At 38.4% G+C, this 14,974-nt stretch overlaps 2 protein-coding genes across 2 annotated transcripts; one reads left to right on the top strand and one right to left on the bottom strand.

Annotated features, from left to right (window-relative positions):
- The first annotated feature begins 4,053 nt into the window (after positions 1-4,053).
- On the top strand, positions 4,054-5,004 carry LOC127680232 (olfactory receptor 2AG1-like). Its single transcript, XM_052175781.1, has one exon. The coding sequence runs from the start codon at positions 4,054-4,056 to the stop codon at positions 5,002-5,004; it is 951 nt and encodes a 316-aa protein (XP_052031741.1).
- Positions 5,005-13,284: 8,280 nt separating this feature from the next.
- Positions 13,285-14,232, bottom strand: LOC127680242 (olfactory receptor 2AG1-like). The gene has a single exon (XM_052175788.1). The coding sequence runs from the start codon at positions 14,230-14,232 to the stop codon at positions 13,285-13,287; it is 948 nt and encodes a 315-aa protein (XP_052031748.1).
- Between the last annotated feature and the right edge of the window lie 742 nt (positions 14,233-14,974).

Here is a 14,974-nt window from a genome sequence, read left to right on the forward strand (position 1 = left end):
TGCAAAAAAATAATAGGAGGAAAACTTCAATACAAGGAGGGAAACTATACCCTGGAAAAAGCAAGATAGTTACCTTCTTTCATCAAACCCCAAAGAAGATAACCACTCAAATATAAAAATAACATAAAAAATGACAGGAAGTAATAATCACTATTCCTTAATATCTCTTAACATCAATGGCACTTAGTGCTTTTAAAGTTGAAAATAAAAAGCCACAGAGTCTCCAGGAACTGTTTTCCAGGATTTTCTAGAGAAACGTGTCTGAAGACTGAAAGCAAAGAATGAGGGAAGAACCAGGTGGGTAGGAAGATGGTCTGTCTCAGAGTGGTGAAGGCTGAAGCATGTATCCTGTGTTACCTGGATGCAATGGAGCTGTGGCTGCAGACTGCACAGGCACACACTCACATGAGTACACGCACAAGAGCAGAGAAATGAAGCACAATAGAACAGAAATTACAAGAGAAGTTTCAATAAACCAGTGTTGATGCTGCCTAGAGATTTATGAAGAAAGACCTGATGTCTGCAGATTTCTTGGCTACCTCCCTGCAGTTGGTAAACATCCACACATGAGAATCACAGGAGGAAGTAGAGCAGGAAGTCCTCACAGACAGCGTAAGACACCTTGGTTACAGACAGGGTCTACACAGCAGTCTCTTAATGCTTATGACAGTTCCCAGAACAGTGTCTTTAGTCAGGGAGCTCCTGAGAAAAGCCCAGTCGGACAGAAGGTCTTCAGAGCCCAATGCCAATTTAAAGGGTGAAGTTTGCAGAAGTGCCTTGCAAGGGAGATATGCCTAGGAGAATTCATTAAATCTACTTTCCATGGGCAGCATCTTCAGGAAGGTCATGCCGCTTGGGATGAAGACAGTCAAGTCTCCCTCAGGACAAGAATAGTGTTCATTGCTGCCCCCGGGACAATGAGGCTAGGCAGTAGTTGGTCTTCTTTGAACATCTCTGCCTATCTGTCTCTCTCCTAATCCCTACTGGGCTTATCTTATATAGCAGACCCTTGCAGGAAAGGATATATAAAAGTTAGTGTATGGACTAAAATATATCAAAATTGATGTTTGTTTTATTGATGATGACCAATAATATGATGAATTATGATTTGAAGGTAGCAAATGGAATCCCAATGTAGTTTTGACTTGCATTTCATGAATAGCTATGGATATTGAATATTAGTCTTCCTGAGCCAATATCTTATTGCAGGGCTCAGAAATGTGTTCTAATTTTGATGGTAGTTGAGAATCATGTTGAGGGATTCATTCTCTCTTCCCCAGGATTCTCCTCTAAATTTCAGCTTGCACCCATATTCTTCACAGAGAGGAAGGACCAGTGGTGGCAGTGACTGCAGAGCCATAGGATTCACAGTCTTAATGATAGCTGCTGCAAGAAACACATCTAACACTGTGAACCTCTTCAGCTCTGGAAGGAACCTCACAGCACTTGGTATTATCTGGAATCTGCATTTTGGTGTTGGAGGTAAGGGCTCTAACTCTGACTTAGGCAATATGTGTGGGTCAAAAGCTTTGAGAAACAGCATGAGCACTGCTCTGTCTCAGATTCTCTAGTGTCTCTGTTTTCAGAGCACAACTGTTCTTACATTCTTACATTTATAAACACTTGAAATTATTCTATCCTCTGGCCACAACTAAGTTAGGAGAATTCCTCAGACTGGGCTTCTGATAAAATTACTTTCATTTTACCTGGATTTACCTGGACTTCTAGAGTCTGATATGGGCCCAGAATGGATAGGACCCTAAAACAGGACTATCTAATGTTATTGTGAAATTCTTCACATGCCTACTTGACACTGAAAGTGACACAGAAAAACTAATTGAAATTAATTTTAAAAAGGACTACATTGAGCACTGATACAGACACTTATGCAAAAGTATTTCCAAAATTGTAGCTTTATCTGCTTAGGTTCTTCTGAACATTTCCACAAAGTATGGTGGTGTTTCTGTGTTTATCTCACCCCATCCTGAAGCTCTTCCTGTGAGGTCCCTACATTGCTAAGCTGATTCAAGAAGTGGATTCTCCCTCTTGCAGGCATAGTGTGCACACCTCCATCCTTTCTCTTTAGAAAGCAGAGAAAAAGGACAATAAACTGAAAAGAGAAATCAGGTTTTGACTAATAGAAAGTGGCAGGGAGGGAGTAATTGGAGTCCTGGTAACACCAGGACTTAACAACAGCCCAGGATTTGTTTCTCTTCTTTGAAACTTTATGTAGAAGCTGGCACAGAAAATGTAATTAATCTAAGTAATTATCTACCTCACTTTTTTCTCTATTTGCAATGTTCTATTGAATATATATAAAAAAATAACTCTGGAAATTTTAGGTCAATCAGGTTGACAAAATCAAGTCTAGACCAACGCTACACAGTAAGACCCTGTCTCCAAAAAAGGCATTTGAATTCTTATATATAAGAGAAACACTGTTCAGAATTGGCTTTGGTTGTACCCTTTGCTTTATATATATATATATATATATATATATATATATATATATATATATATATATATATATATATATATATATATATATATTTCAAAGATTTACTTTCTCTTTATTTATGTGTATATATCTGTGTTTCTGCTAAGTGTGTGCAGGTCCCTGTGGAGGCGGGAAGAGAATGTTAGATCTGCTGGAATTAGAGCTACATGTGGTGTGGAACTGTCCGATGTGGGTGCTGGGGTCTAAACTCAGGTGCTCTGGAAGAACAGCAAGTATTCTTGACGGTCTCCTTTCTTCTTTTAATAGGTGAACACGGTCCTGCAGACAGTGTTTCTGAGGTAAGACCTATAGAGTGGCCTAGACTAAGTGCAGTTCTAGGTGCACTGGAATTCACTGTGACTGTGTGAATGAAAGGAAGTGGAACACATGAGCTTGCAATGTCAGGTGTTTAGGACTATATTATTCATAAGACATGATCCGAGATCACCATGACAAAAACTCAGTTCAGGAGCAATGCTATAAAAAAGGTAAAGTTGACAACATGTTTTATCTTTTATCGGGACTGTTTCCTACTCTACAACTATGAAACATGCACAATTAATGCCTTTATACACACACACACACACACACACACACACATATATATACATGCACACACATATACATGTACATGCACACACACACACACACACACACACACACATCATGTCATTTCCTTCTCAATTTCTTCAAATAGCAATTTCATATGAATACAGAGCTTGGCAGTTTTCCTTCCTTGTACTTCTAAGATTTGAGAGAATGGGAAACTAATTTTCATGCCCACATTGATGCTCTGAATCTCAGGTAATACCACCTTTGTAACTCGCTCCATTTATCATATAGTAGAAACAGAAAATCTTCCATGTGCTGTTTCTGTGTTTCTGCCTCCTTTTTCCAAAATACGTTGTCATCATCTTCAGATGAACAAATGGCTTTTGTCCTAGTCTTATCAATTTATCTTTAAGACAAAAATTATCTTTGACTTATATCACTTTAGAATTTGCTACCCCCTCCAAGAGTAGTATGCACAACCACCCCATGACTACTATGCTCAGTTAGTAGAGGGAGGTATTTGAAGATTAAATGAAAACTAATAGTTTAAGATCTGAGGTCAATGGAATAAAATTTCAAAGTTTCTTTATGAATAAAACTTAAAAATACAAATAGTAATCAGAAGTAGACTTTGACCAGAACAACATTTAAATCAATATCTGTGTATGTGTTTGTGAATGTAGAGATAGACATACTTACATTTATTTATGTAGATATTTGTTTATGAGTATTATATTGATACATTAAAAATATAATTTTCAATTCTCAAAATTCTTTTAACTCATATTATTCATGTTATATGTGTATCATAATTAAATAAAAATATTCTGATATTCAGAAACCATACAACTAACTTAGCTAATGAAGGAAAAGGCCATTATACAGTACTCCTGTAGATCACTCCACAGTGACCTTCAATAATTCTAAGGTGGTTTGAACTCCCTTAGAAAGGTTTCTACTAAAAAAATCTATCTGTTTCTAGGCAACCAAGGAGGTCACATATAATGGAGCCCTGGAACTTCACCTTGGGAAATGATTTCATCTTGGTGGGCATTCTGGATGACAGTGGCTCTCCTGAATTGCTCTGTGCCACATTCACAGCCCTGTACGCATTGGCTCTGATAAACAATGCACTGCTGCTCCTGGTCATCACGATGGATGCCCGTCTCCATGTGCCTATGTACTTCCTGCTTGGGCAGCTGTCTCTCATGGATCTCCTCTTCACTTCAGTTGTCACTCCCAAAGCTGTCATAGACTTTCTGCTCAGGGACAATACCATCTCATTTGAGGGCTGTGCCTTCCAAATGTTCCTGGCACTGACACTGGGTGGTGCAGAGGACCTCCTTCTGGCCTTCATGGCCTATGACAGGTATGTGGCCATCTGTCACCCTCTGAACTACATGATCTTCATGAGGCCAAGCATCTGCTGGCTCATGGTGGCCACATCATGGACCCTGGCATCTCTGATGGCCCTAGGATATACCACCTACACCATGCAGTATTCCTATTGTAAATCCCGGAAGATCAGACACTTGCTCTGTGAGATCCCTCCGCTGCTGAAGCTGGCCTGTGCAGACACCTCCAAGTATGAACTCATGGTTTATGTGATGGGTGTGACTTTCCTTATTCCTCCTCTTGCTGCCATCTTGGCCTCCTACACCCTAATTTTGTTCACTGTGCTACATATGCCCTCAAATGAGGGCAGGAAGAAAGCCCTTTTCACCTGCTCTTCACACCTGACTGTAGTTGGCATGTTCTATGGGGCTGCCACATTCATGTATGTACTGCCTAGTTCCTTTCACAGCCCCAGACAAGACAATATCATTTCTGTGTTTTATACAATAGTTACCCCAGCCCTGAACCCACTCATCTACAGCCTGAGGAATAAAGAGGTCACTGGGGCTTTAATAAGAGTTCTAGAAAGATATATTCTGTCAGCACACTCTACTCTCTAGGAAGGGATCATGCTATGGTTTTCATTTCCAAAATATTTAATATCAGCCCCCTATTTAATGTTATGGTCTGAGGGTATATACATGCTAAGGTTTCCTTTTCTTCTATGCAACTATTTTGAGTAAAAACCGTGAGCTGAACTCACCCGGCACACACCAGTGTAGTCTTAAAAGTCCCACATCAAAAAGAGGGATAGAGAATAAAAAGCTTTGAAGAAATACATCATACGCTCACTTTAGATCTGGGCATCATACCAACACGTTACCAAATAGATATAGTCAGGATTCACTTTCCATTTCAGACTCATGTAGCAGTGAGCCACAGCATTTGTTTTGGCCTAAGAAATCTCTAATTACCTGTAGTATCACTTGATGTGCATTCTTAATTATTAATAGAGAGAAGGATGCAATGAAGATGGTTTATGCTTCTTTGGAATAATGAAGTTGGTGAGGAAAAGGTGTGTGTGTGTGCATGCATGTGTGTGTATTTACATTTTCATTTCTATCTGAAGAAAACATTTTCCTTGGTGACACAGATGGAAATATTTATGTTCACATAGTAGACTGTCAAGAAATCGACATGAATATAATTACATTCAGAAAAATGAAGAAATTTGAAGAAAATATGTAAGCAAGAGTACTAGAAAAATAATAATATCAAGAAAAAATCTGTTGCATGTGTTGTTTTATTATTTTTTAAAATGTATGCTTACAGATGTAGAGATGTGTTTAGAAACATTAAAATAATTACAAGAGGGCATTTTCATTAAGTGGGTGTATGTTTGTGACTATGAGCATAGGAAAGCAATTAGAAAATATTCCATTTATTATCTACCTTAAGTAGATGTCAGTAAATTGCATCATTTGCATGAAGAGATTTAAAATAAAGAAGCTCCAAGGTACTTTGGCTTATTAAAATATGATTTTGGTTGATGAGCATGCCTAAAAATTCCTTTTACCTTTACTTGGGTCATTGAAAAAATCAATCTCTCAAGAAAAAATGTAATAGAATAATTAAAATTTTTAGATAAGTTCTTCATGAAAAGTAGGAAAAATCAGTAATTAATAAAGAAGTCAACTATATGTTTTCCTTTTTGCAATGCACTTGCGTTTTACTGAATTTAAATGTAAATGATAATTAAACCATGCTTGTCATGTAAAATTTGGTGAATCTTATTAATTGTCAAAGTAGAGTATTTTAGAATCCTGATAAAGTGGGGGACCATAGCTGTTGATTTTGCAATGAGATTCCCTTTATCTGGATCTTCAGGCATGAAGTTGTTTTTGTGCCTCAGTTTCCTGATCTCTCGAAATGTTGGTTACTATAAGCTTGATAAGTCAGACCTCATGATGTTTCCCATAATAACACTAATAATACCATTATTTAGACCACAGCCTGGTTGACTGTGCTAAACCATGACAGATTTTTATAGATAAATAGTAAAATCATTCAAATATTAAGTCATTTTATTGTATTTTTAAAAGTGAATTATTGTGACTACTATTGTAAAGTAGAATATATATGTAGAGAGATGAATTTCCTGCAAATCTTTTTAGATTATATGATATTTACCCATTTTAAATTCTTTATTTAAAATTAAAAATAGATTGGTGTCTCATATAATACACTGCAACCAGTTTCTCATCCTTTTACTCCTCCTAATTCCTTCCCATCTCCCCTCATCTCCAGAACCACTTCTCTCTCTGTTTCCCTTCAAAAAGGAGTAGGCCTCCAAGCAACAGTGAACACCACAAAACAAGACACATTAAGACTAGACAGAAGCCCTCATATTGAGGCTGGACAAGGCAATCCAGTAGGAGGAAAATGTCCCCAAGAACAGACAAAAGAGTCAGAGGCACACCTGCTTACACTGTTAGGAATCCCACTGTCCAGCTAACAACCAAAGCTCAAGTACTGCTGACACTTTGCATCCCTGGAGCTTTTTCCTTAGGTCTCTGTGAATCAAATGACTCCAGCTTATACTGATTCAGTGAACCACGGTTTCCTGCTATCCTCTATTCCCTCTGACTCCTACAATACTTCCTTCCACTCTTTTGCAAAGTTCCCTGAGATTTAAAGGGAGAGAGACCTGATGGAGACCTCCAATCTAGAATCTCTCCACATTACTGTCTGACTGATGGGTCTCTGCATTCATTCCCACCTGCTGTTAGAAGAATCCTTGGTGTTGAGGACTGGACAAGGCACCAATCTGTGAGTACCGCAAAACATCACGAGGAATCATTTTGGTGTTTTTTTCCCCAGAAAATCAGTTTTGATTTTAATACTGTCATAAACTTTTCATGAATACCAGTAGTCACCTGCCATGTTTACACCAGATTGCCTATATTGCCAGCAAAGAGTCAGCTATCAGCCAACTATGCCAGAGACATATACTGGGGTTGTTCTGCCTTGCTTCTAGTCCTGGTTAATTTCTTGCTTCAGTTCATCTATGATGAACTATTGAACTAGACTACTGGTATACCTGCGAAGTGTTTGCGAGTGGATTGAGCTGCACTGCTGACCTGTGAAATGAGCTTATCATTTCCTGACAATGCAGATAGGACTTCACCCAAAGAGTCATTTCTAAAAAGGTGCACATCTCCCTTATCATAATAAGCTTTCTTATTTATCACTTCTTGCTGATAGTGGGCTAGAAGGGAGTTTAAAACATATGAGAACTGTGGTAGGAACTTGGCATGATGTACATGACTGTGAGTGGCCCATAGTACATCCCAACCATAGTAAGGTGGGAAGAGCAGGTGACAAGGGTTTGCTTTCTGCCCTCATTTGAGGGTATTTTAAACACAGTGAACAGAATTAGTGAGTAGGAGGCCAGGATGGCAGCAAGAGGAGGAATAAGTAAGGTTACACCCATCACATAAACCATGAGTTCATATCTGAAGGTGTCTGTACAGGCCAGCTTCAACAATGGAGGGATCTCACAGAACATGTGTCTGATCTGTCAGAAGTGTAGATGGTATATCCAAGGACACTCAAAGAAGTTGGGATCCAGGAGATAGCCACCATAAGCCAGCAGATGCTTGGCCTCATGTAGATCATGTAGTTCAATGGTTGACAAATGGCTACATATCTGTCATAGGCCATGAAGGCCAAAAGGAGGTCCTCTATACTACCCAGTCCACTTATCTCAGTTGTAAGGATTTTCTACTCTAGTCTTGAATCTATAGATGTACACTGGAGTTGGAAAAGAGGAGAGCGAGACAACAGCCTTTGGGTAGCATCTTAAAGATCAAAAAGCTGCTTTCCTGATGAGAATTGATGGAAGTTGAATCTCTTCTACAGGTTGTGTGAATGCAGTCCTTCCATATTTTTTAATTGTATTTATTTTTATTTTTATTACATATTTTCTTTATTTACATTTCAAATGTTGTCCCTTTTCCTTGTTTCCCCTCCTAAAAGCCCTATCCCATCCCTTTTCCCCATGCTCACCAACCCACCCACTCCCAATTCCTTGTCCTGACATTTCCCTATACTGGGTCATTGAGCCTTCTCAGGATCAAGGGCCTCTCCTCTCATGTCCAACAAGACCATCCTCTGCTACATGTGTAGCTGGAGCCATGGGTCCCTCCATGTGTACTCTTTGGTTTGTGGTTTAGTCTCTGGGAGCTCTGGGAGTATTGGTTGGTTCATATTGTTGTTCCTCTGATGGAGCTGCAAACCATTTCAGCTCCTTGGATCCTTTCTCTAGCTCCTCCATTGGGACCCCGTGCTCAGTTCAATGGTTGGTTGATAGCATTCACTTCTGTATTTGTCAGGTGCTGGCAGAGCCTCTCGGGAGACAGCTATATCAGGCTCCTGTCAGCAAGGACTTGACATACACAAATAGTGTCTTGATTTGGTAACTGTATTGGGATGGATCCCCAGGTGGGGCATCTCTGTAAGGCGTTTCTTTCAGTCTTAGCTCCACACGTTGTCTCTGTATCTCCCCCCATGGGTATTTTGTTCCCCCTTCTAAGGTCCGGAGGTTCCACATTTTGGTCTTACTTTTTCTTGAGCTTCTTTTGGTCTATGAATTATATCTTGGGTATTCTGAGCTTCTGGGCTAATATCTACATATCAGTGAGTGCATACCATGAATGTTCTTTTGTGATTAGGTTATCTCACACAGGATGATATTTTCTAATTCCATCCATTTGTGTAAGAATTTCATGAAGTCATTGTTTATAATAACTGAGTAGTACTCCATTGTGTAAATGTACCACATTTTCTGTATCCATTCCTCTGTTGAGGGACATCTGGGTTCTTTCTAGCTTCTGGCTACTTTAAACAAGACTACTATGAACATAGTGGAGCATGTGTCCTTATTACATGTTGGAATATCTTCTGGGTATAAGCCCAGGAGTGGTATAGCTGGTTCCCAGGTAGTACTATGTCTAATTTTCTGAGGAACCTTCACATTGATTTCCGGAGTGGTTTTAACCATTTGCAATTCAACCAGCAATGGAATAGTGTTCTTTTTTCTCTATACCCTCACCAACATGTTTTGTTACCTGAACTTTTATCTTAGACATTCTGATTGGTGTAAGGTGGAATCTCAGGGTCATTTGATTTGCATTTCCCTGATGACTAAGGACTTTGGGTATTTCTTTAAGGGCTTCTCATCCATTCGGTATTCCTCAGTTCAGAATTCTTTGTTTAGTCCTGCTCCCCATTTTTAATAGGGTTATTTGGTTCTCTGGTGTCTAACTTTTTTAGAGTTCTTTGTATATATTGGATATTAGCCCTCCATCGGAAGTAGGGTTGGTAAATCTTTTCCCAATCTGTAGGCTGCCAATTTGTCTTATTGGCTATGTCCTTTGCCTTACAGAAACTTCCCAAATGAAGTCCCATTTGTCAGTTCTTGATCTTAGAATTTAAGCTAGTGGTGTTCTGTTTAGGAAATATCTTCCTGTGCCAATGAGTTAAAGGCTCTTTCCCACTTTCTCGTCTAGTAAATTCAGTGTATCTAGTTTTATGTTGAGATACTTGATCTACTTTGACTTGAGCTGTGTGCAAGATGACACATATGGGTCTATTTTCATTTTTCTACATACAAATTGCCAGTTGGACCAGTACCATGCATTGAAGATCCTTTCTTTCTTCCATTGTATATTTTTGACTTCTAGGGGCCTATCATGACTACCCTCTGCAAGGCCTGACAGGCTGTTGAAAGAGTCAGATGCAGGTATTTACACCCAACCAATGGACAGAAGTTGCTGACAACTGTGATTGAATTAGAGAAAAGCTGGAAGAAGCTGAGAAGGAGGGCAACCCTAGAGGAAGACCAACAGTCTCGACTAACCTGGAACCCCAGGATCTCTTAGACACTAAGCCACCAACAAGGAAGCATGCACCAGCTCACAGGAGGCCCCCAACACATATATAGCAGAGGACTGTCAGGTCTGGACTCAGTCAGAGGAAATGCACCTAATCCTCAAGAGAGTTGAGACCCCAGAGAGTCTGGAGATCTGGTGGGATGGGTGTGGGGTGTGGACATTCTCCTGGAGATGGGGGGAGGTGTGGGATGTGGAATAATAGGAGTGTAGAATAGACCAGGAGGGACTGTAAAACAAAGGATTAAGGAATAAATAAAAGAATGAAAACATTGATGGAGGAAAACAAGTTGAAAATGACTGTCTTGTCAGGAGATCCCAGGAAAGTTCTACTTTCAATCAGCAGTTAAGAATAAAGTTACTCATCCAGAAGTATATACTACAGACACTGGTCGTTTTGATTCTGTATGTATTTTTCAACTTGGGACATGGGTTTTCAAGGGACAATGTCTGTACCAAAAACAAACGATATTTTTTAATAAAACATATTTTTCTTTAAAGATATTGATGTTGTTTTCTAAGAGTAAAATGCCACTAGAAAAAAATCACAACTATATTGCAATATATAGTTGTTCCATTTTTTTACTATTTTTATCTAAATGAGAATTTCATGCATTCACATAATGCATTTTGATTAAATATACCCTACATTGCCTCCCTTCCAAACCCCCCTCTACCCACTGTGTTGCTTTTCCCTCCCAACTTCATACACTCTTTTAAATCTTCTGAGTCCATCTTGTGTTTCCTGTACACGCATGGGTGTAGAACAATATAAATGTGCATTGGTGGCCTCTCAGGAACTGAGAGGTTCCAGGAATCCCTGGAAATTTCCTGTTGAAAAACTCCCATCCTATATTTTAATATCAAGTGATAAATTGGAATAGAAATCATCATCAAAATTATAGTATCTATGTCTTAAATCTTGAAGTTGTAAAAAATTTTAAGAAAAATTTAAACTATGCCCATTAGATGATTTAATGTTCTAATACATTAATTCAACTTTAATGTAAAATAAAATGCAAAATGTTCAACATTTTCATAAAAACAGTTTTCAAATTAAATCCAAGACTATTCAGTTGGTTTTAAACATGATTTATATAACTACTTCTGAGACTTTTTATAATGGAAAATATTAGTCTCATACATGAGAGCTTGCCATTGCTAATTAGCATAAACACATACAAGCACATACATAAAACACCATTTATTTGACAGAGATGAAATAGCTAGCTGCATTACCAAACACCCATGTCATGCTCACATATTCAGAATTGCTAGGGCACTTCTCTCTCATGACAGCTAGATGTAGGGTTTGTCTATATATTTCACATACCTCCCTCCATATATCTATATTTACTGCTTTGTTTACTCCTCATAATGCTTTAAAACAAGTCTTTTCATTACAGACATTTTGTTCAAGAAGTACAAGTTCAAAGTTATACAAGAATGTGAGCTACATTTAATTCCAATTGTGTTCTGACAGCTGACAAGGGGCTCTTCACCAGCACTCTGTCACCACCACAGAACACAAGAATCTTGCTGAGTGCCAGCAGGTGGACAAACCTCTACATGAATATACCAGCGTAGTAAAGTGAGAGCCAGCAGCAAAAAATTAGGAAAATTCATATAATGACTGCAACATTTTAGTCACACTATTTATGTCTAGGGTACTAACTTCTATTTTGTCTAAAAACTTAATTTTACTTAAATGCAGGAATTAAAATAATATTTTGGTTTTCTTAAAACAAACAGGAAAGAAGTAATTTCTACAAATAGCAATATCAACCACGTAATTCTGCATATCTAATTTAACAAGAAAAGCAACATTGTTTCTCCTATTTTTTCAAATTTAAATTTATTATCCCTTCTAATTCTTTACATATCTATTTGTAGTATTTTTTGAGTAAACTTCAGACTCATTTCTACTGTAGCTGTTATACTTTGTACTCTCACCAATAGCATGTTTCTTTCCCCTTATCCATGAAAGCATCATTGTCAATTGTACTCCTGCTGACAGTCCTATCTAGTGTTTTAGTTCAATACAAAAGCTAAAAAATACGTGCATGTGCAGTACCATAAGATATTCTGTCAAATGTACAGATTGTAAAATGTTTATGTCTAGGACAATAGTAAAGATACAAATTCTTTGTGGTTGTTGAGACATTTTCATGTTAGGAGAGATGGACAAATACTCTCTGCTTCTATTATTCAAAGGCTAGAATGGTAAGTGTTCAGTTACCATCACTGAAAAAAAAAGGGGAAAGAAAGAAAAAAGAAAAGAGAGAAGAAAGAAAAGGACATTGCATAAAAGAGAGAATATGAAAAAGAGAGCAGAAGAGAGGGGAGGAGAGGAGAGGAGTGGAATGGAGGGGAGGGGAGGGGAGGGGAGGGGAGGGGAGGAGAGGAGAGTTTAAGGTCTTTTGTTAAATCAAAGAAATCTCTATGAATGCACTGCCTGGGAAGAGAGAATGAACATGATGCAAACTTCTTGAGCAAAATAGTAACTTTAATACTACAGTTTTGGCTAAGAGTAGCTATTTTAACATTTACGCAAATCTTAATAACCTTTTCCAATTAAAATGAGAGCTATATACTTGAAACTATGTTTTCTGGTTCTTGGTCCAATGATGACTTAAAATCTAGGGGTCATGATCAGGTGGTAAGGTGAGGACAATTTGAAACTCTAACATAAGCACTTACATTTGAAAATGATGTATAACTTTTAAAGACATAGAAAATAATTTTAAAGAGGGTGCACTTAATTTTATAAAATACTTCATGAAATCAAAAGAATACTTTAAAAGCTTGTTTTATCTTGTCTTATCTATCAAAAGATCACACTTTTACGTTCTCTTGGTTTTGCCAGTAGCATTTCATTTATAGTAGTCATCATTTTGTGTGTGTGTGTGGGGGGAGGAATAAAGTTTGAAAGATAGCTATTAGAACTATCTAGAATATAGACTGTTCTGAGTACCTTTTCCCAAGGACTCTCCTCAAAGCCCCAGTGACCTCCTTATTCCTTAAGCTGTAGATGAGGGGATTCAGAGCAGGAGTGAAAATTGTATAAAAAACTGAGCTGATATTGTCTTGTTTGGGGCTGTGGAAGGAACTGGGCAAGACATACATAATGATAGCACCCCCATACCACATCCCAACCACAGTCAGATGGGAAGAGCAGGTGACAAGGGCTTTCTTCCTGCCCTCATTAGAGGGCATGTGGAGCACAGTGAGCAGAATTAGTATGTAAGAGGTGAGGATGGCAGCAAGAGCTGGAAAGAGCAAAGTCACACCCATCACATAAACCATGAATTCATATGTGGAGGTGTCTCCACAGGCCAGCTTCAGCAAGGGAGGGATCTCACAGAAGAGGTGTCTGATCTGCCTGGACTTACAGAAAGGATATTGCATGGTATACATGCTGTATCCTAGAGCACTGAGAGATGCAAGAATCCATGAGGTGGCTATCATGAGACAGCAGACTTTCTGACTCATTAGAATTGTATAGTTCAGAGGATGACAAATGGCCACATACCTGTCATAGGCCATAAAGGACAGAAGGAGGTCCTCTGCACTACCAAGTGTCAGTGCCAGGAACATCTGAAGGGCACATCCCCCAAATGAGATAGTGTTGTCTTTGAGAAGAAAATCTAGTACAGCCTTCGGAGTGATGACTGAGGTGAGGAGAAGGTCCATGAGAGAGAGCTGCCAGAGCAGAAGATACATAGGCACATGGAGCCGGGCATCCATGGTGATGACCAGGAGCAGAAGTCCATTGCTGGTCAAGGCTAAAAAGTACAGGGCTGTGATAGCAGCACAGAGCAGTTCTGGAAAACCATTGTCATCCAGAATCCCCACCAAGATGAAGCCACTTCCCAAGGTATAATTGCAGAATTCCATTCTGTTTGATCTTTAGATGCCTAGAAAACATGCGGTTAATGAAGTTTTGTCAATATGAACTCAGTTTGCCAATTGTCCTGTCCAATAGCACTTTATGCTACCCTGTATGACTCTAACAACATGGGATTTTTTGAAAAATCTTTAGTTCTTGATTTACACCCCATCTCACTCTCTTGTCTGTCTGTCTGTCTATCTGTCCCTCTGTCTATTCCTCTGTTTCTCTGTCCTCATCTTTGTCCCTTTCTTACTTGCATCACCACAAAGATCCATTTATGTGCAGAATAGGTAGTATAAACATTAAGAACTCACCTCATAAATTGCTACCTAGGATACTAAATCTACAACATCTTTCCAGAACATTTAAGGTCTTTTTTTTAAGATCAGAGAAATATCCTAACATTTGTCATTGTAGCATAATGTTTAAAAAATAGTTTTAAATATTTTAGTTAGTTGCTGAATAGAAATACTTTGAATATGAAACTCTAAAGTGATTTCAAGAAGTAATGCTCTATTTTTTCACATTTCAATTTTTAAGGATCTAAGTTTCTAATTATGTATATGTGGCTAGAGACATGATCATCTATTTATAACTAGGCTTCTACAAATCATTCAGCATGACATATGTACATTAGCATTTCATTAGTTTCCCTTGATCTCTGTGTGGAGAGGCCATTAGTAACTTTACAGTTAAATGGTTTGAAAATAATAAACAAATATCTCTTTGCACTGTCTGTCTTTTCAG

Source organism: Apodemus sylvaticus, chromosome 1 (genome assembly GCF_947179515.1).
Source record: "Apodemus sylvaticus chromosome 1, mApoSyl1.1, whole genome shotgun sequence".
NCBI classification, from domain to species: domain Eukaryota; kingdom Metazoa; phylum Chordata; class Mammalia; order Rodentia; family Muridae; genus Apodemus; species Apodemus sylvaticus.

Excerpts from the sequence above, each read along its gene's own strand:
- LOC127680242 (XM_052175788.1), bottom strand. The coding sequence starts at position 14,232 with ATGGAATTCTGCAATTATACCTTGGGAAGTGGCTTCATCTTGGTGGGG.
- LOC127680232 (XM_052175781.1), top strand. The coding sequence starts at position 4,054 with ATGGAGCCCTGGAACTTCACCTTGGGAAATGATTTCATCTTGGTGGGC.